At 47.2% G+C, this 20,610-nt stretch overlaps 1 protein-coding gene across 1 annotated transcript; it reads left to right on the top strand.

The window, feature by feature from the left end:
- The first annotated feature begins 1,764 nt into the window (after positions 1-1,764).
- Positions 1,765-19,554, top strand: hs3st3b1b (heparan sulfate (glucosamine) 3-O-sulfotransferase 3B1b). The gene is made up of 2 exons (XM_041962746.1): positions 1,765-2,620; positions 17,978-19,554. Exons 1-2 carry the CDS (start codon positions 2,040-2,042, stop codon positions 18,594-18,596), a joined length of 1,200 nt encoding a protein of 399 aa, XP_041818680.1. The 5' UTR covers positions 1,765-2,039; the 3' UTR covers positions 18,597-19,554.
- Positions 19,555-20,610: the final 1,056 nt, after the last annotated feature.

Below are 20,610 nucleotides of genomic sequence, written 5' to 3'. Positions count from 1 at the left end.
AACACCTACTTTTTAAAATGACACTTTGGCTGCGTTTCGATCAGATGATCACTTCATTTAGTGCTTTTATACTGACTCAGGCCGTTATTTCGGCGTGACTCTGAGATCGTGAATTGCAGCCAAAAAACTAGAAAAGTCAAATGTGAGTTGAGTTTGTGCGCATTCAGCTGAACGTGTTCGTTCGTTTTAAAGCATGAGAAATGGCCTGTGAGTGGCTCCGCTTCATACGCGGCTGAAGCTCCCGGGGTTTAAATTACAGATCTGTTTTGACTCATCTCCATCTCACATGAAAAATACTCGCTGCAACTTTCCTTCTTTTCTTCTTCTTCTTCTTCTTCTTCTTTCTAAATTGGAAATTAAGTGCATGTTGCTCAATGTTGTGCTTCTTATTCAAACGGTTTGCTCTTCAAGTGCTCTCAGATGTTTCTAAATGTGTGTGTTTGGAAGATGTTTTTTTTTTTTTGTAATGCTTCTGATTCATTCGGTCCATATGTAGGTAGAGTTTTGTATTGTTATACAGTCTCTTTCTGCGAAGCAAAAAAAAAAAAAAAAAAAAAAAGACCTTTACGACTTTTAAGAAGAAAAAACGAGGAATCAATGCAGGCAAATAATTAAATGGCTTTTCCTGCTAATTAGCTGCCTCTTGAAAAGACTTCTCAAGTTTAGAAGGGAGCCTTTATTGTCACAAATGAGGCAATAATAAAACAACAAAGTCACGGCAGAGAATTACTTTCATTAGAGAAATAAAAGTGTAAAGTCGGGATTTGCACTGAGACGGACTGGACCTGTTGAATAAATGATGTACTTTACTGTGTGCAGTGGTTTTTATTTTATCTTTTAGTAGCGTCATTTTCTTGCGTAAAAACACGCTGGAGACGTAAAGAAAGTTACTATAGTGCGCAAAGACACATTCAATTAACACGTAAAAGCAAAAACTGTAAAAACAAACAAACAAACAAACAAAAACTGCACTGTAAGTAGTTCTTTTATGTAGTTCATTTGCCATAAATGTTATTAAATTGTACACATTAGTATTATTATTATAGTTTGTCCAAGCGAAATCTTTAGATTAACAATTACCACGTGCACAAAATAATTATCAGTAATTACATGATTAATTATATAATTAAAACAACTTCACTTTGTAATTATGGTCTGTTTTAGTTGCTTTTTATCTGTTTAATTTCAGCGCTTGAGCTCACGAGGTGTGACCTCCACATTACGTGTCATTCAGTGTCAGGAGTAAACTCTCATTTCACAAAGTGCGCGTCCAGACTCAAATCGATTATTATGTCCTGTCTGTATTATTTTTTCCTGACGCTCTTCCCTGTTTTCGAACCTCCTGATGAAAGTGGTTTCGAGTTTTATTTTTGTTTATCACACAATAAAAAGCTGGCACGGGAGGGCTGCAGCGTGTAAACCACGTCAGGATAAAGCAGCAGGAAACATTTAGAGTCGTCTAAACTCATTTGAACAATTACGTCCGCATCGCGATATGAGAAACGACACTTAATTGGCGTCTGTGCCCAATAAGAAAGTTTTCCAAACTCTCAGCAGAGTCCCCGCGCGCAGGCTTCATCTCCACACCGAGGGTCCCACGGCCGGGACCGCCCACCGCTACCTCCGATTGGTCCGCTTCTATCAACAAACGGCTGCATGTTTATGTCCCGCGCAGCGATTGGCTCCTGCGGCTGCCACTCTCCCGCGCGTGTCTCTATAAGGTCTCGTGCTCCGGCAGCAGTTTTGACAAACCTGAGATGAGCGTGGAGCAGCAGCGCGGTGCGCCTGTCGCAGCTCAACGATTCCCCATATTTCTCCCACAACTATGATTAAAAACTCCTCAGCGCCTTTTCATTCCTGGATCTATCACTCCCTTCGATTAGATTTAGATTAGTTTGTTTTTGTTTTGTTTGTGAGTTTGATTTGTTTTTAGTTTTAGGTGAGCATGTGCGTAATTTTGCGAGGATTGCCGAGGTGCCACCGGGACTGAGTTGTGGGCAATATGCGCCGCTGGGATATGATTTTCACCCGAAAGGCTTATGGAATATAGCCTGGTTTGTCACAGCTTGTACGCCCTCTGGTCCACCCCCGTGAAGAAGAAGCTAATACTGCTCAGCATCATGTTTTTAATCTGGGTATACATGCTGTACTCCTGCGTGGGCTACTGCTCCACCATGCCAAGTTTGGTGGTGGACGGTTACCGGGGCAAGGAGACCGGCTCGGCGGTGGGCAAGAGGACAGAGAGCAGCAGGACGGACCTGGTGTCCAGGCTGCTGGCCAAGCCGCAGCCGTGGGAGGATATAGAGAGCGACTACGAGGAGCCGTCCATCAGGACCGCAGCGTCCAGAGACCTGCTCAATAACGAGCTGGAGACGGACAGGGCCGACGACTGGGACGAGATGCGGGCCGAGCAGCAGAGAGCCCCGGAGCCGAGCGCCATGTCCAGCTTCTCCAACGGCTCCGGGAGCAAGAAGCTGCCGCAGGCGATCATCATCGGGGTGAAGAAGGGAGGGACCCGGGCTCTGCTGGAGTTCCTGCGGGTTCACCCGGACATCAGAGCCGTGGGAGCGGAGCCGCACTTCTTCGACCGCAACTACGAGAACGGGCTGGAGTGGTACAGGTAGATCCGGCTCCTCTGCTGCGTTTGGGTGATGATTGATTATGTCTGCAAAACAAAACGCGTGTCATTTTAGATGCTTTTATTGCTCCATAAAATAGATTTATAGGCGAGCTGCTTTGGCAGAGCCGCCAAATAGTTGTTCTGATATTGATCAGTAAGATAATACCTCGGGTCAAACATGCAGCCCATAATTAAAATTTAATTCCAGTGTTCTGTCGGTGGAGATAATTTCAGCTTTGTTTTTGCATTAACGCGTTAACACCGTTGCAGCGCAACACGCTGATTAACTCCACGCTGGTTAATTGGTTAATTTGGAGCTCATAATAAAAGTGATCCAAATTTATAGACTTTTTTTTCGTTATTCTAATTATCCCGCAAGTTCAGGGTTTAATCCAAACTGCAGCTGGAATAGACGCAGGGGCAACACCTCACTCACGACCGTCGCTTTTTTTCTTCGTTTGCGCCTCAGCCTGTCGGCTGACATTAATCCTCATCAATTAAATGTGTTAATTTTTAGCTTTTGCTCGCAGGATTATTTATTATTATTATTATTATTATTTAAAGTGTTGACCCGTGTCACATTCTGAGGCTGTCTGGAGATCAGTGAGCGTGGCCTGGTTTCTGCGATGTGCAGTGATCTCTATTGGACACAGCGCAACATTGCACCTTCACGCCGGCGCTTCTTCGGGCTTTCCCGCTAAGCTGAAGCAAACTCTGGGAGAAAAATGAGAAATGAGCTGGTCTTAATGTGTTCCTTCGCGGCTGTGGCGCGTTCGTATGGATGAATCGGAGCAGGTGTTGGCGTTACTGCGCATCTCAGCTCGCATTGTTGCAGTTGGGTGAACGCCTGCGTGACTGAGCCTGACCTCACACACGTTTTATACTCTCCCGTAATGCGTTGTGATATATATAATTTGCACAAATCTGCTTGATCCCGATGTGATAAGATCCAAATCTTAGAGATTACGCAAACTTTTTTTTTTAGACTTGTTAGATTTGTGAGAATTTGAGGAAAAAACTATAACATTATGAAGCTTTTGCCCTGCGTAATATTTAACCTAACAGCGTTTTGCAGACCTAAGAGGCTTTATTTCATTTGGACCATTCTCATGTGAATGGGCTCCACGGGGCCCGCGAGCCTGCGCTGCAGGAAAAGGGATCTGCAAGACAAAGTGAGGATCCCTCTCAGAACAAAACGTCGAACATCTTCAGGGGCGGACAAACTAACGTTATCCTTTTCATTTCCATCACAAAGTGCTGCTGTGCCGAGCTGAGGGGCCGAGAAGCGTCATGGCTGCAGCTCGCTATTAAAACCAAACGAGCTGCTCCAGTTTTACAAACCGCCCTCAGTTTGTTTTTCGTGATAATTGTATCTGATTAATGTCAATGTTGGGTCAGACTGCTTATTTATTTCTCTATTTTAACCGCAAATAAACAGGGGTTAATTTGTGGCTAATAAATAGCCGATGACCAAATCAATTTATTGATTAGTTATTGGAACTCCACTTAAAATTCGCTAATTATTTTTTAGCCTTTTGCGGACCTTCACGTCGGATCAGCTGCGAAATGTTAACTCTTTTGCCTTTGGTGTAGTTAAAGCGCAACTTTCACAAAGTTTTCTCTGAAGTTTTTTTTTTAAGTTAATTTGACAAATTAATTAATTAAAAAAAACTTTTGGATTTTGTTGGCGCTTCAATTAACGGATTCGGGCTTTTATTCTACACGTTTGAATATGCGAGACCTCGAAAGGGGCCCCAGCAATGTTGGACATAACGAAAAAAGAAAAGCCGAATGGGGAACCAAGTGCTGGCAGCACACAAAATAAAGACACTGAGCCTTGATTTGTGCGAAGCTTCCCGTGCTTGCTTTGATAGAAACAGAGATTTACTGCAGGTCTGCTGGCCTGCAGGAAGGCTGTTATTCAACCCGACTTCCATCTCCCACATTTCCAACTTTTTTCTGTGTGGGGAGTTGTGGAAAAGTGCTGTCTGCTAGTTTGCAGGCCATGAAATCGAAGCCATGTAAAGAAGTCATGACTCAAGGTTTTCTGTGGAGATAGAGTGGAAGCATGTCTGGAGCTAAATTTCACTTTGGTCACATTTTCATGTTATTGGTGCCAAAACAATAAGCTGGTGTGCTCAAACAAACACACAGAGGACAATTGTGAGGAGTTTTCATCTAATTATCGACTGAAAGCAGAAATTATTTGAGAAGCGCTGTGCAGATTTTGAGGCTTTTATGCTGCAACAGGATATCTAAACAGTGTTTGTGCCGCACAAAAAAAAAAAACCCAGCCTGGGCTTCAGAGCTGTGAGATCTGTCTCTGCATACTTTTCTGGAAGAGCTGCAGTAAGAAATGTATGTTTCGGTGAAACAGCTGGTGGAAGCGGTCCCTGAAGTGGAGGAAAAAAAAGCTTCAGTGGGTCTATTTCTCGAGCGAGGATGGACCGAGGGAGGAAATCATACTTCATTCACTGCTGATCCTCCACAGTTTCCCATTAGGACCAGATACTGGAGATGGCTTTGGAGAGAACGCTGGAATGTTCCAGACAGAGGCAAAATTGCGTGGCATTGAGCTCTGCTCTGTGGGAATATGATCTGATCGCGCCGAGGGTCATTTATGGAGGTTATAGGCGGTTGTGTTTGTGTGCAAGTTGAGCAATTCCCCTTGTTTGCTCATTTGCACAATCTCGCTGCCATCCGCTATTGTGACTAGCTTGCACCATCTTTGCCTCCCCCATTGGACACACATTTAGAGCTGGAATTCCACCAAGTAAATGCAGCCATAGAGGGGGCAGAAAGGACCGGGGGGAGGCAGAGAGAGAGAGAGAGAGAGAGGGAGAGAAAATGAATGGAGGTGGTGATAACAAGTCTTATTGTGGATTTCTGATGTACTTTGACAGTTTTTATTTGTGCCAAAGACAAACACATGATTCATGCTTTTGACCGAGGGGTCCTTGTATCAGGAGGTACACATTTTCGCAGTGAGGTCATGCATGAACTGGCCCCAAGGAACACACACACACACACACACATAGACAGAGTCAGAGCGCAACAGGCCAGTGTGTCTGAATGCAAACAGGCACATTGGTTCATTATTTCTCATTTCATGTTTGCACCTGTTCGGCAGCGTGGTGAAAGTCGGCCCGTTTTATCTGATGGCGATAAGTAAGAAACGTCTTATCTGCAGCGCATACGTTAATGGCAAATTCAATGAGTTAATTCCTGAAAAGGCGAATACATTTTGATAGAGGTCAGGCCCGGCAGTGTGAGCCTTTTGTGAAGCAACAAGCTAAAACGTCTTTGTTTTTCAATTTGCTCCTGTGGAATTTGTGGCATTAAAAGTTCTGCAGCAAGTGCATTTTTTGTGCTTTTCACAACCCAAGTTGCAGAGAACTTTGGAAGAGAGATGGGGGATAAAAGGCAGAGAGGAGAGTTTATCAAAACAAGGAGACAAAGTGCACGGATCACAGAATATAAAGTTAAGAAATGGAAAAAAAGGCAAAAATAAATGCAAGATTTAAAATAAGTGATTTGGCTTCTTTTGTGACCAGTTTAGTTTTAGCTCAGCAGTCTTATGTATGATTTCCAATCCTTTCATAAACTTATTTACATATTTACAGTTTGTTTGAAGGGTTATGTCACCTCTAACAAAGTGTGACTCTCTCCACACTGCTCCAGTTTTCTTGAACCAGAGGTATTTTATTTACTCCTAACTCTTGTTGACTGCAGCCCTCATCTCGCCCTGTCAGTCTGCGGCGCATGTCGCTCTCTTCATATTCCATTTAGTCCTATTGGCTATGAAGGGGCTTTGATATATAATTACCGTACTGTGGTTTTGCTGTCGTGTCGCGGGCTCTGCTCGTAGCTCGCTGTCAGGGCCCGGCAGTGTTGACGCCGTGCTCCTCCCTCGGAGTGGCTTTAGCATTGAACAAGGAGCCCCGAACATGCTGGAGAGAGTGCACTCATACAGTTCATGGCCGCATGGACGGTGTGTGTTATATTAGGGTGGTGTTCTGGTTGTAGTATTGCGATTGCTTTATTTTTCCACTCTCTGGAATCTATCAGAAATTGCTGATTTTTGCAGAAAACGGTTAAACGTTTTTGCTTGTAGTAGCCAATTTAGTGAACTTTTCTGTCATATTAGTGCAATATGTGACTTGGAGCCCACACACTGAACTGTATAATCGTCAGCCCTTGTGTGATGTGGTTTATGATCAAAGGTTGGGCTTCGGTCGCTGTCGAGAGGCTGGTGGGATTGAATCGGCGCCGTCCCTGAGCAGGATGTCTCTCTGGTCAACCTTTGTATCTCGTCTGTGATAAAACTCTGCGGAGGTAAATAGACTCGCGAAGCAGTAAAAGCCACTTAAAGCGCCGCACAGAAAAGGACAAGTGGAGCATTGTTGAATAGGGGGCTCCCTAAAAAAAAAAAAAGAAAAAAAAAGAAAACTACGTTCCGCTATCAGAGTTGGGACGCTTGCGGAAGTCTGCGCAGTTTGAAAGGCGTTGTCTAAAGGCCGGCCCACCCCCGTGGAGTCAGACCGCAGCTCCTGGCCATGTCAGGGACAGTTCTGGACGAGTGCACCTCCTTTTATCTGCTCGCCGCAGGGGTGCTCCCATTTCCATGTAGGTGACCCCTCCGCTCTCTGTTGCCGCTGACCTCGCCCTCCTTCCTTCCTCTCAATGGCCAAAAGGGGCCACCTGGGTCTGCGGGGCTCCAGCGAAAGGCGTCGGATCGTCGTCAAAACATCTCGTGCTGGTGTTTGCATGCATGGGATGTTGTGCAGAAAGCCAGTAGTTACAGAAAGGTGTTATTATGGCTGTGACCGGCTCAGCTGTGAAGCCACAAATAATTTTCACCCGCAGTCACAAAAGAATGAAACGAACACAAACGTCGCCGTGGCCCGGCTCCTCTGGGATAGCCGGTATTGATTGGTCAGGCCTGATTGGAGGTAATGTGCAGAGCTGGGTTAAGGGCCTTTGACTGGGGTCAGACCCACGTCTGCTTGCTGACAGGGTCTGTGTGTTGACCATCTGCAGAGTTACACAAAGCTGCTGGATCCTACAAGCCCCGCAGGGGACTTCACAGCCGTTCCTCGCAGTTTTTAAAGCCTACTGAGTTATGTAAACGAGGCAGATTTTTTTTTTTGTTGGTTTGCTTTAAATCTCTGCGTTTGACAGAATCAATGAGCGCTGACGCTTTAAGTGGCTCCAACCCAGTTGCAGTTCTAGAGAGGGCGGAGATGAAATCGGATGATGAGATGCTTTGGCGTCCTGATTGTTTCCCGATTCCTGGAACTCTGCGGCTCCTCATGGGACGAGCGCCCGGCCAGCCAACCGTACAGCTGACAGCAGGTTTGCATCCTCCGCTCAAATCCTCAGCCGCAGTGGCCAACGTAAAAACAAGCAGATCCCAGGTCTTCCCCCCAAACATCATCCTCGCATCCCCCCTTTATTATTATAAACTGCTTTTCTCTGTTGAGAATTGTTTCACACGTCACGCTCGGCTCGTCCAATCCTGGGCGGGCCTCGCTGCAGGCCTCGCTGACCACGAACGGCCATCTCCCAGAGAAGCCTTTGGTCAGCGTGGAGGGACGGAGGCCCTCTCTCCCCTCTGCCTAAGCTGGCATGGCTCATCCGAGGATGGAGAGTGTCCGGAGGGCGGAGCAGCAGAGAAAAGGAGGCTTTCATCCCCAAATTACGAGCGGTTAATTGTGAAAGGGGAGACCTGCGGAGAGGGGAGCGGTGTGCCTCCCCCCTCTCGCCCTCCCGATGGTGTCCAGCCAGCGCTGCTCAGGCCAGTGAGTGACAACATGGCCGCCGCGGACAGGAACCTCCTGCTGGAGCGGAGGATAAAAGCCACAGAGCTCGCTGTCAAACATTTCTGCAAACAGAAAAACACAAAAAGCTCGTCCTGAAGACAGCATGTGTGTGTGCAATTCACTGTCAGCGACAATGGAAAAGCACCCGTAAAGAAGTCTAATGAAGTGGTGCTGGAGGACGGAAGGAAGCGTACGGCGCAGAAAGCGGCATACAAACCCTCCCTCTGTGCTACGTGTGAATTAGGCCTCTTTTAACAAGGTGATAATTTGGATGTTGTTACTCCTGTCAGAGCAGAACCAGACATCCTCCCTCCACAGCTAGCGGCCATTCATTGCTGCTGAATAAACACTCTTCAGCACGTTAAAAAGGTTCCTCTGGAGGCTGGACGAAGCAAATATGGTTTTCTTAATCATTCGCTGCTGCTCATGTTAAAGAGAGGTTACTCCTCTCTGCCTTCCACAAGGCGGTGGAGGAGAAAGTGATGACAGTAAACCTGTAAAGCTGCTCTTGTCCCAGGTATTAAGTCCCAGAGGTAGCCATTAGGGTGCTGGAGAGTGTGCTTGCCTGTGGGAAAGAGGAGGACACACACACACACACACACACAGAGGCTGAGGTCTCCAGAGGTTTCCATTAGCCTGGCAGTAAAAGAGCAGAGCTCATTAGAAGCCCTGAGTTGTCTCTCTGCACCGCGGCTGCTCGACACCAGTCACTCTCTCCGTTCAGATGCACTCCCGGAGCTCCACTCCGAGACAACCTGGCCAAACTCGACTCCCTTCCAATTACTCTCCGCCGCAAGTTGGTTTTTCTCTCCCTCGTTCGAGCGATCAGAGTCAGAAGGCCGCTCTGGAAGCTGCGCTCTGCGTCTTTGGAGGCAGAAAAACTGCTGCTCTGCTATCAGGCCGCCTCATTTCTAACTTTTTAAAAACTTTTTCTACAAAAACTAAGTAACCGTTTTGAGTGAAGGTTTGTCAAACCTGAGTTTAGGAAAAAGCGTGTCTTGTTTTTCTTCTATTTAATTCTATTTCTAATCAGACTCGAACATTGTGAACACACTCCTTACGCTGTTGCCTCCTAAACTTCTCTGCTTACTTAAAAATGGGATCAAATCTGGCACATGCATTAACTGTGTGCTCATAATTTGATCCAAATCGGACTAAAAACTTCGTTCTTGTGCTCTCTCACTCAGGATGTGCGCCGGCAAGGAAAAAGCACAGTGGGTATCTGGTGAAAAGGAGGAAAAAACTTTAATTAGCTGTTGAAAAGATTTATGAAACAAACATCCTCTGAAGTCTTCTGGCCAGGGGCTGACAGTTTTAAGCTGCCATTTCTCAGATATCTTCTCTTTTTTTGCGCCTGCTCTCTTTCTTTTTTTTCCTACAAAATAGCTTCTTCGCACCGAGTTGGTGCAGATCCTGTTTCACTTCAAACCAAGAGGCTTACTGATAGATACAGCGGAGGGGTGAAAACATTCATCCTCATGCTCCACGACCTCCCCCCGACTGAAGCATCGAAACCCTGAGACCGAGCCTAGCATATACGGTGAAAAACTGTGCCCGTTGTTCTGTAACAGTAATTATCTTGTCTTCGGGGCGCTCATAGATACTGCAGGAGACAACATCCAGGCTCAAATCCAAAGAAAACTGTCGGATCGCCCGAGGAGCCCTGCTGCCACTCTTCCCATCTCTGGAAGGAGCAGGTTAATTGTTACGATCGTTACTCAATTCGGCTAATTATACGTTAGCTCTTCTTCTTCTTCAGGAATTTGTAAACCATTAACCTGCAGCAGCTGCAGTGTGAGTAGCGGGAGCTAAATGATAGTCCAAACACGCAGGAAGATGGTTTTCTGCTCGCTGAGTGACATACAGTAGAGAGGAAATCCCCTCGTTGTGGCGCGCACACTTTGTAATTCACCTGTCTTCAAAAAGGTGTGCAGGCTGTTACGGATGACAGCCAATTCAAACAGGATGCAAAGTAGCTTGCCTGCTCCCTGTCTGTCTGTGTGTGTGTGTGTGTGTGTGTCTGTGTGTGACTGTGCGTCTTGGGAGTGGGGGTGGTGGCATGTATGTTCTTCTGGAGTCTGTTTCATCTTTTATTCATCTTTGCTGCAGCTAGATCAAGGAGTCATGCGCCTCTTGGTGCATGTCAAGTGTCAGGAAATCAGTCAGAATGGCTGATTCTGCCTGCACACCCACACAAAAACACCCAGAAAAGCTCACACACACACACACACACACACACACTCGCTGGCATACACAAGCCGAGTCTACACCTGCAGCCCTTCATTGTTGTCTGCCCTCTTGTTTTTTATCCTTTCACGGTTCATCGCTTTATTTCGCCCGAGCTGTCAGTCAGTCGTGCCCCGACCCTGACGGAGCGCTGGAATGTGCGGCGAGCTCTCGGCTAACACCTTCAGCAAACAACCCCGGGCAAACACGCCGATTAGCGAGGATTACTAGCGCTAAACAAATTCAGGCTAATATCTCCAAGCGCGAGTCTGCGGCGTCGGGGGCTCGTACGAGTCGCTGTGCCAGGTGACCCGTCTTGTATCGCATGCCAGACAAAGCGCTGGGATGTTGTGTTAAGTGTTAGCAAAACGATGGGATCTCTCACCTCTTTTAAGCCACACAAATGAAACTTTCTGGGCAGCATCTTTAAAAAAAAAACACACTTCTAGAAGCATGCACATTCATGAGAGGAGGAGCGGCGGTATTTCTACCCTCCGCCATCCCTTTCACCAGCTCCTCTGCTTTATTTATACCACATGGCGGGCTTCCTCGCTTCACTGCAGGGTTATTAACACTGGGTAATTCCAGGCAGCCGTCTATGGCCACAGGCCTGAGAAACCCTTACGGCTCCGCACATTCCTGCGTTGTTTTCCAAAGGTGCCAAATAGCAACAAATATACTTAAAAACAGATTTTCCGAGTAGGAGAAATGATAGTCGGTTATTGAATTGAATAATTTGTGCTTGTCACGCCTCCGCGAAGCTGCCCATCACAAAGCGACCACAGTGGTGTAAGAGTAGAATGTCTCAGCCTCGCATAAGTATTTTCAGGACATAACAGAGGGGGGTATCTGAAGATGTGGCTGGGGGTAATATGCCGTTGGGGTGTCTGACATGTAGTCCATGACATTATGTGTGGTGGTTGGTTCTCTATTTATTTATTCTACTTTAGCAGTGTCTGATGTTGCCTCCAAAACCAGGCTGGGTACGAGCCCGAAACCAGTCTGGATGGTCTGTGACCGCGATGCCTGACTCCCCCTCTCTCCCTCGTTGACTCGCATTCTTCCTGTCGTTCAGCCTCCCTCTCCCGCGCGCTCTCGTGCACACACGTACACAAGCGATGCTCCACTCTGGCGAAGAACGGCTCCCTGATTCCAGTGAAAAATGATGGATGGACGGGTTGCGTCGGCCGGGTTAGCTGCTTTGTTTACGCGGAGGGTCAGTAGATTCCCAGGCTGCTCTGACACAGTGCAACTTCTTGATGGAGTTAAGGGTCTGGGGGCTGCATTTATCAACCAGATTAGGACTCCAGCACAGAGTTTGGGTGTCAAAGTGTCACTGAGCGAGAAATGAGACGAGGGTTACCAGTTTGGTCATTGCACCGGTGTCCTGGAAATGCTTCAAATGGCAGCTGCTTCATTGCACTGTGACCTCAGGTCCTGTTATGCCGTCATTTCCCCCTGTGTAAATGTGCTATTTGAGTACAAAGCCTGTATGCGTGTTTTTATTTATCCAACTTTGCTTGAAGTCTGCTTTCATCCAAGTCTAAAAAGAGCCTCAATCTTCTAGTTTGCAGACGATTTGTGAGTCTAGTCAACCTTTCAGGTGTCCAAGCAATGCCTGCTCACAATCCCTTGTTACCTGTTGCTCACGTCCATGAGCTGCGAGCAGTTTAACTCAATAACAGGAATAAAATAGCTTTCAGATTCATCTCAACACCCAAAGCTGGGAACCATTAGTCAAGGACGCCTTCTGTGACTTATCTCTGAACCGTATAGCCTGATCTCAGCCTATATTTGGATTTATTCATCTTTTTTTTTTGAATAGGAGGATCCACAGCAATTAAGGCTCTTCATCCACAATTGTGCCATAAGAAGGAATAGTCAACCCAAGCCAAGTAGCACTAGCATTAGCACTTAACGCTACTTATAAAGGGCACCGGGCCTGAACTCCTCCCTTTGCTGACCTGCTTTATTCACAAGGACTCGTGCAGCATTGTTGAAAGAACAACAGTCTAAATTTAGATGATGACACTGACCTGGGAATAGAGGCAAACAACACCCAGTCTGCAGCATTTCAGTTATCCAGCCTCCTTTTGCCCCCTGTGCATCACCGCCCATGTGTTGGTGTGGCAGCAGCCTAATCAGTTTCTCTAGTCAAGCCACAGACACAGTGGAAAATAGGCTGAAGTAGCTCCGTCTGCACTGACAGGCCTCTCTGACAACAGCATTCCCACTAATCTGGAGGAGGAATTTCGCTTTCAGCTCTCCTCCTTGTAGCTGCATGATATGCACCATCCCATGCTGGGCCCCCGCCATCCAGGTCTAAGTGTGTGATACTAGGCCAGCCTGCATTATTAATCCTTTTAGCCGACAGATGACTGCGAGGGGCTTCCACCCAGCCACCTTCACGAGTTTCCAGTGACACCATTATTCAGCGAAGCCTGTTCATTTGAAACCTGAGGCTCGGGAGGAGACTCCGGTTGATGAAGGTGTAGCATCACTTAGGGTTCATCATGCGGGCGAGTTTTGAGTTTTGAGCATTAAGTTACCAGCAGGTGTGAAGATGTGGAGGCAGGTGCAAAGGCGTGCATACCTCGTTGTTCCCAAACACATCGGCGCAGAGCCGGAGACATACAAGACGCAGACACACCTGCAAGATCTCAGTTTTAAGCAGCGACTTCTGGTTCTTCTCAGCCAGGAAATAACTTGTCAAAAAGCTCTAAGTGGCCACATACTAACACCTGGACTCCGCTCCGAGTGCTCAAAAGAGAGACCAGATGAGGCTTCTGTGACTGCAGTCGGAGCTCTTCTCCCTCCCTGCATCAGAGCGGCCCCCGTCCGACTGCGCCATAAACCATCTCCTCTATTCTTTTAATTTACAGCCAAAGCCATGCTCTGTGGTTAAATATAATGTCAGACTCCAGGCACAGTGGAGTATATTTCAAAACGTCTGGCTTCTGTATGTGCTTAAATGCTACTTTGAAAATATTCAGTGATCCAGCAGAGGCGTGCATGCCTGCCTCCCCCTGTAGTAGCCATAGTGTGTGTGTGTGTGTGTATGTGTTACATAAACATGTTGCTCCCTTCACTTCCATTTCATGCAGGCTTCTCCTACTGTGAGCTGAGAGCTGCAGAAGGGGACGCTCAGTTATTAATGAACGCTGTATTTACCAGTGACTCATCTGTGAGTTCTTCTTGCACCGAGCCTTCCATATCTGCACGTATCATCCATCATCCTTCTCACTGCGTTTCAACACCAGGAGAAAGGCTTCTTCATCGCCTTGTAAAACACATGCATTTTCTTTGAATCTGCACAACACTCCAGCGCTCGTCGTCTGCGGGGTTGAAGGGATCAAATGTAGGACACGTTCAGCCGCGGAGGAGCAAGCGGCGCTCAGGATCCTTGTCATCCGACGAGGAATAAAGATGTTTCTTTGTGTTTTCCTGAAAATGCTCGTTCGTCCGCCACGTAAGGTTCATGTGAAGGGCTCGGGTAAGAGGCCCTTGGAAAAGAAAGAGAGCCTTTCAGTGCTTCTCTACTCATTTCCTCCCTCTCCCTCTTCCCACTTGTGAAGTGTCACTTGGCGATCGGACCTCAAGGCCTGGTTGTCAAGGGTCGAGGGAGCCTTGGGGATCGGTGGAAAAGGGAGCGGGGTGAAGAGTGATTTAAATGAAAGAAAACACGACAAAAATAGCTGATTTGTTTCGTTTCTTCAATCTTGTTTATTTCATCTTCTGCTTGGAGCCACTTCAGTGTGCGCTGTTGTTTTGTGTGGTGTTACCTCCCATGAGGAGATAACGCTCGCTCCAGGGTCTTCGAGCCATAGAAACCAGACGTCTGCGGCTTTAAAAGCCCATAAGAGTAAAGGCACACCCTCCCTGCGCTTGTGGATACAAAAATGCCCCCAGATTTGTCTGTATTCAAATAAACAAACCCTAATTTGAGATTCAAATGCTTTCAGCATCCAGACATGTGAGACAATTGAAAACCTTTTGTATCGAACGGAGAATCGACAGACGCACGGCAAATAGCTTTTTCCTTTTGTCTACGGGCAAACTAGTCATTTTGTCAGGGATGCTGTGACACGGGCAGCTCAGCGGCAGCCCGTTATCATCAAATCAAACGTGACAGGAGGGAGGCAGAAGCATCAGACAGAAATAACCCTTTTCCTGCCTGCCGTTTATCTCCACCAGGATGAGGGCTCTTTAAAAGGGAGGCCAAAGGGCCACTCCGCCGGCCCCTGTTTGATGCTGTCATGTGACGAGGGCTTCTGCTTTGTGTCTCATCGCTGTTTTTGGCATGTCTTTTAACTTGGGAATGCTCTCAATGGACAAAGGTGCAGTGTGGCATGGAGGGGTGGGAAAAAGTTGACATGCATCATGTGAAAGGAGAAGCGAGCAGGGGAAAAGTTTCGCAGCATTATATTTGAGGTCAAGCAACTTATTTGGAGTTTTTAGCATTCCTGTTTCCTATCTTAGACCGTAGCAGCTCTTGGTTTCCACTCTAAGGGGGGACGGGGTGATGTTTGCAGGGCAATTTAGGCACACGTTCCACTTAAGAGCTCTCCAAAAGGCTTCTCTCACTCGAGGCTGAGAAGGATGGAGAAGTGCTCCACTCAGCCCTCGATAAGCAACCCCACCACCCGCCCACCTCCTCCTCCTCCTCCTTCTCCTCCTTCTCCTCTATCTGCCCCCTCTCCTCCCTGCCCCCATCCCCGCCCCTCTGCCCTGACCACTGCCCTGCTCACCCCTCCGCTCGGGGACAATGGCTCACTTTCAAAGAAAAGCAGGAAAAAAGAGGAGCCCGGTGTCACAGAATTGCCTGTTTGCTGACGGAATCTTTAAAAGCAGCACCTCATAAATCAAAAAAGAGCATAATAGGCATTGTTTCTCCAAGAGCCACTTGTCCCACTAAAAATCCCCCTCCTCTGTTCCCTTTTCTCTTTTTTTTTTGCCTCTTTGGCAGAGAGAGTGGGCAAAGTCAGAGGTGGAGATTTTTTATTAGGGGAGGTCTCTTCTTGCGCTTCTTTGCCACTTTTTAGGGGTTTCCTCACCACTTTCTTTCTATCCAACCATCTTGTTTTTACTCCTCCAACCCCCAGCACTTGATTTAAAGAAAAAAAAAACTGATTCCCTGAGCTTGGATCAGCATAATCTATCACTATGCACATTGTAGCTCAGGCCTCCTCCCTATCTCCGCGCCGCATTGTCATTTTGAAATCGGATTAGATGGGAAGCCATTTGCCTCCTCTGTGTCGGCCCTGGACTCTTTTTGTATGTTAGCACAAGGAATGACAAAAAGCCTGAAGGCAGTATCGCCATTGTGCATCGACAGAATGACGAATAGCGGCCACTTTAAGCCGAGTTCGGTTTATATTCCTTGAAGACATTCAAGAGGTGCTGTATAAACAGTTTGAAGTTGTGGCAGGGAATTAATGCGCGCGCTGATAGTGCGTTGTTTGCATTTATATCTCCAGAAATGGTTTGCTGGCGGAAAGATCTGTCATGCTCTTGCATGAAAACCACACGCTGTATCTGTTTTGATTTCAATACCCTTTTAATGAGCTCAGGCCCGGACTCCATTCATCGCTCTGATGTGTCAGCAATCAAGAAGATATTATCATAATTAGATCACTGGCGCTGCATTAGGATTACACAAATCTGCCAACACCATTTCCATGAGGCATTTTATTGGTTACCTGACGTTACCCTGCGTATTTCCTCTCCCCCCACCGTTCCCTCTTTCTTGCACACAGATATGTGCATTGATGGAGAGCTGATGTTGCATGAATTAGCCATGAGCTGGATGGACATGAACTAGATTCCAGCTTTTAGAGCAGATTTCTGAGGAACAGCTGAGGCTCTGGGGATGAATTGAGGCTTACAGACTTCTGAGTGCACAGAGCGGGTCCAACGTTGCAGTTTTCGACGTCTTTTACCGCTCTCGGTGTGTAAATGCTCTGTGTGGGATTACACAGTGTTTGAATGGGATCGGCTACAATAGTGCTGCCGACACAATGGTGTATCAGTGCCCCATAGTCTTAACAACAAAAGCGAGGCTCAGGGTACAACAGGCTAACGGGGGTCTTATCTGTGAGAGTGTGTTCGCGCCCTGATAGACCAGTGGATTCGGTTATCTCGCCACCTTCCTTTGTTCTTTCCTGCTTTGAGTGCTTCAAACTGCTTATTTGCTGTTTTTGGTCGTCGCCGTGTCTCTTGGTGTGATTGTCTCTTTGAGTCGACTGTTGCTGCGACAGATCGGAGCGAATGGCCCCCATCCAGCCAACCACCAGAAACTCATTTGATCCCACGTACATCACAAGGGCGAGTTTTCTTCCTGGGATGGGGGGGGCAGTGAGGGAAAGGTGATCCATGTCCCAATGTCAGTCAAACCGCTCTTATCGCCTCCACCATAATCTAGACTCTGCGGTCGGCCACCGATTCTGAAACCCAATGCTGAGAGAGCGGAGCGCGCTCGCTTTCCCCTCAAAACCAGTCGCTCTCAAGTGCCTCTTGATTATACGTCTGCATGTAACATATCTGTGCAAAGCCCGTCGGCCAGCCCTCACCCAAAACCAAACCCACTCTTGTCAAAAAACAGATTCCCTTTCTGAAACAAGCCTCATCATCTTTCGGCACTGTAGCTGCGGGTCCGATGGGGGCGGGGCACCGTGGCACGGCTGCGCCTGAGTCAGCAAGGCAGATTGTGTTTGTCTTCTTCTTCTTTTTTTTCTTTTTTCTTTTTTCCAATGGTCGAAAGAGGGAGGGTGAATTTTGATTAAGCCCGACCACTTTGGAATATTACATCCAGCAGTGAGGTTTGAGGAAAGACAAGCTGAGGAGAGACAAAACAGATAATGGAATCCGCACATGTTGTGAGCTAATTTAGAGAAAATGCGTCCAAATTATGCACAGAGAAAATTATTAAGGGGTAGCGGAGCAGGTTTGCAGCAAATCAAAGGGGTTTCAGAGGTGGGAAAACCCAGCTCACGATCCCTAATATGGTTAAAGTCGGGTTCGGTCTTGTTTAGATTCCTGTAAATGTTTCCTTGTGTTTGATTATGTGGTAAATAAGGGTTTTCTGTTTTCTGTCAGAAGTGAGATATCTTATGAGTGAGTGAGCATGTTGATGTTGGACAGCTGCCTACACTAATAGGTTTTCGAGCTCTATAATAAGGATAAACAGGCTCAGTGAGTCATTGATTACAGAACAGAGTACACTCCATCAGCTTGATTACATTATGCAAGCCCTTGCTCTACCTTACCCTTCTCCTAACCTCCTTTTTGTGTCCATTCTTTTTTTCTGCAGAGAGCTGATGCCCAAGACCCTGGAGGGCCAGATCACCATGGAGAAAACCCCCAGCTACTTTGTGACGAGAGAGGCTCCGGCCAGGATATCCGCCATGTCGCGGGACACCAAGCTGATCGTGGTAGTGAGGGACCCCGTCACCAGGGCTATCTCGGACTACACGCAGACGCTGTCTAAGAAGCCTGACATTCCCTCTTTCGAGAGCCTCACCTTCAAAAACAGGACTACGGGGCTCATCGACACCTCGTGGAGCGCCATCCAGATCGGCATCTACGCCAAGCACCTGGACAACTGGCTGCAGTACTTCCCCATGGGCCAGATCCTGTTCGTGAGCGGCGAGCGTCTGATCAGCGACCCGGCCGGAGAGCTGGGCCGCGTGCAGGACTTCCTGGGCCTCAAGAGGATCATCACGGACAAACACTTTTACTTCAACCAGACCAAGGGATTCCCGTGCCTCAAGAAGGCCGAGGGCAGCAGCAAGCCCCACTGCCTGGGCAAAACCAAAGGGCGGACCCATCCGAACATTGACCCTGAGGTGGTGCAGAGGCTACGGGACTTCTACAGGCCCTTCAACATGAAGTTCTACCAGATGACAGGACATAACTTTGGTTGGGATTGATGTGAAAATCATGAAAGACATTTTTTTTTTTGTTAATTTGTTGAGAAGTTTTTTTTTTCCTCTGTAATTCAATGGCAAGATGTGGAGATATTGCTATATATATGTAAAATGTACAGAAATCTATTTTATAATAATTTATTTTTATTTCTAAGCAATTAATTCACTAAGCTGCCTAACCATATTTGTACATAACATCTGGCCCACATGTCGTTTTTAACATTCCTCGTGTTAATTTTGAATCCTCTCGCTCCTCCTGCACGGTCCTGTCAACTCAGCGGATTTATGGTGCTTCATAATGCAGAAAATCAGCGACGACTGAAGTAGAAATTCGGGTGGAAAATGTAAAAGCACCGTCTATACGGGTACAGAGTGCTCACAGAGAAGTGGAGAAGACCTGTCCTCATTTATGTATGCATCATAACTTCATCCTTTTCAGACCCTGTCGTTCGGAGTGTGATCCCTCCATAACGCGTTTCACTGCAACACAGATCCTCCACTTAAGTTTTCTACAATCCAATTGTCCTGCGCTGGCATTGGCCAGAGCTGCAGACCTCATGTCCCTCTCCACTCAATAACAGGTAGATCAATAGGCCTAATTGATCCTCATTGTGTCACTCATGCTTAAAGTATACAGCTGCCCTTTCATTCACAGTGCTCCCGCTGCCTGCTCTAATGAATGGCCCATCCATCAAATGTTAAATCCTATCCCGGACCACATAAGGGCCCATGTTAACATTATGCTAATCGGGTAAAGGTAACGGGCGGATCGATCGAGCCTCCGCTCTCTAGCTCCCCATTAGAAGCGCCGTTGGCTGAGAGCCAGGCTCTTGCCCTATCCGCTCAGTTCAAAGGTCACACAAAGTCTCAATCAAACCTCCTTGGGATGCGTTTGATTCGTCGAGGAGAGCAGAGCTGGAGCGCTGCGGGTCGGGGGAGGGTGGGTGGAGGGGGGTGTGTGTGCCTTGTTGTCACGGTAAACCTCTGCGTGAGGTAGCGGAGGCATATCTGTCAGAAATGGAGCATAAAGATGGAGAAGATGACAGAGCAGGCCCCATCTTAGATCTCCGACTGAAGAGATCAAAGGAGGAGGAAAGGTTTTTGTGAAGCACTCTCAGCACAGCAAGAATCGCCTCAGGCGGGGTTCAGCGTCTAACCTCACTGGTGTCGTCAGAAAAACCTCATGTGCCATCGTCCATGGCCTATATACTTTATGCCTTACTCACTCGTCATCCTCACGCGTCTCATCTCTCCACACCAGATCTCTAGTTGTTGCCAAAAAAAAAAAAAAACAACCTCTGGGTTGATATCATGCTTCACACAGCTTGAGTCCCTATCTCCCCCCCCACCCCTGCATTACTTCTCTGTTTTTGTCTTTCTACTTGAATTCTTGATATGCAAGAGGGAGAGAATGCGTAGTTGTCATTCGTTGATGCGCTGCCCCATCTCTTTGCAGCGGGTGGCGCGCCATTATAAGGGCACAGGGAGGCGGCCGTGCTATGCCGCGTTACCCTGCGCTATGCTATGCATGCTCAATGTGGTGGCCATTATGAAAATGTAGGGATAATGGAAAGGGGTTATTAGCGTCCAGAGGAGGGCTTGATGTCTTTAAGCGGGGCCCAGACTGAATGTACACAACCTATCCTCACACAAAAAGTCCCTCAAATCAATATTAATGGTCGGATTGTCACTAAGTTTGAATTTGATTGTCCCTCTTTCCTTTTGAAGAAAATGTTGTGCCTCTTTAACTCTCCAATCCAACACAGTTAGCCTGCTTCTGTCATTAAAACAGAAACTGACCCTAATTCAGCCATTTCTCTTATTTTCCAGTTGAAACCAGCTGCCTGGTCGAGCCTCAAACCAATGGTTGGTAGCAGGGGAGATGGAGGCTTGTGACACTGTATTTTTTATAGTGCTATTCTTGACTTTCTCTCCGCCTGAGCGATGATGCTCCGGGTGAGAAGTGATGTGGAGAAAGCCTTCATCCCCCCTTCTCTCCTTAGTGCAATGTTTGATT

Source organism: Chelmon rostratus, chromosome 21, assembly GCF_017976325.1.
Source record: "Chelmon rostratus isolate fCheRos1 chromosome 21, fCheRos1.pri, whole genome shotgun sequence".
In the NCBI taxonomy this organism is placed as follows: Eukaryota; Metazoa; Chordata; class Actinopteri; order Chaetodontiformes; family Chaetodontidae; genus Chelmon; species Chelmon rostratus.
Note: the sequence above shows the minus strand (reverse complement) of the source record. Positions and strands in the feature narration are given on the sequence as shown.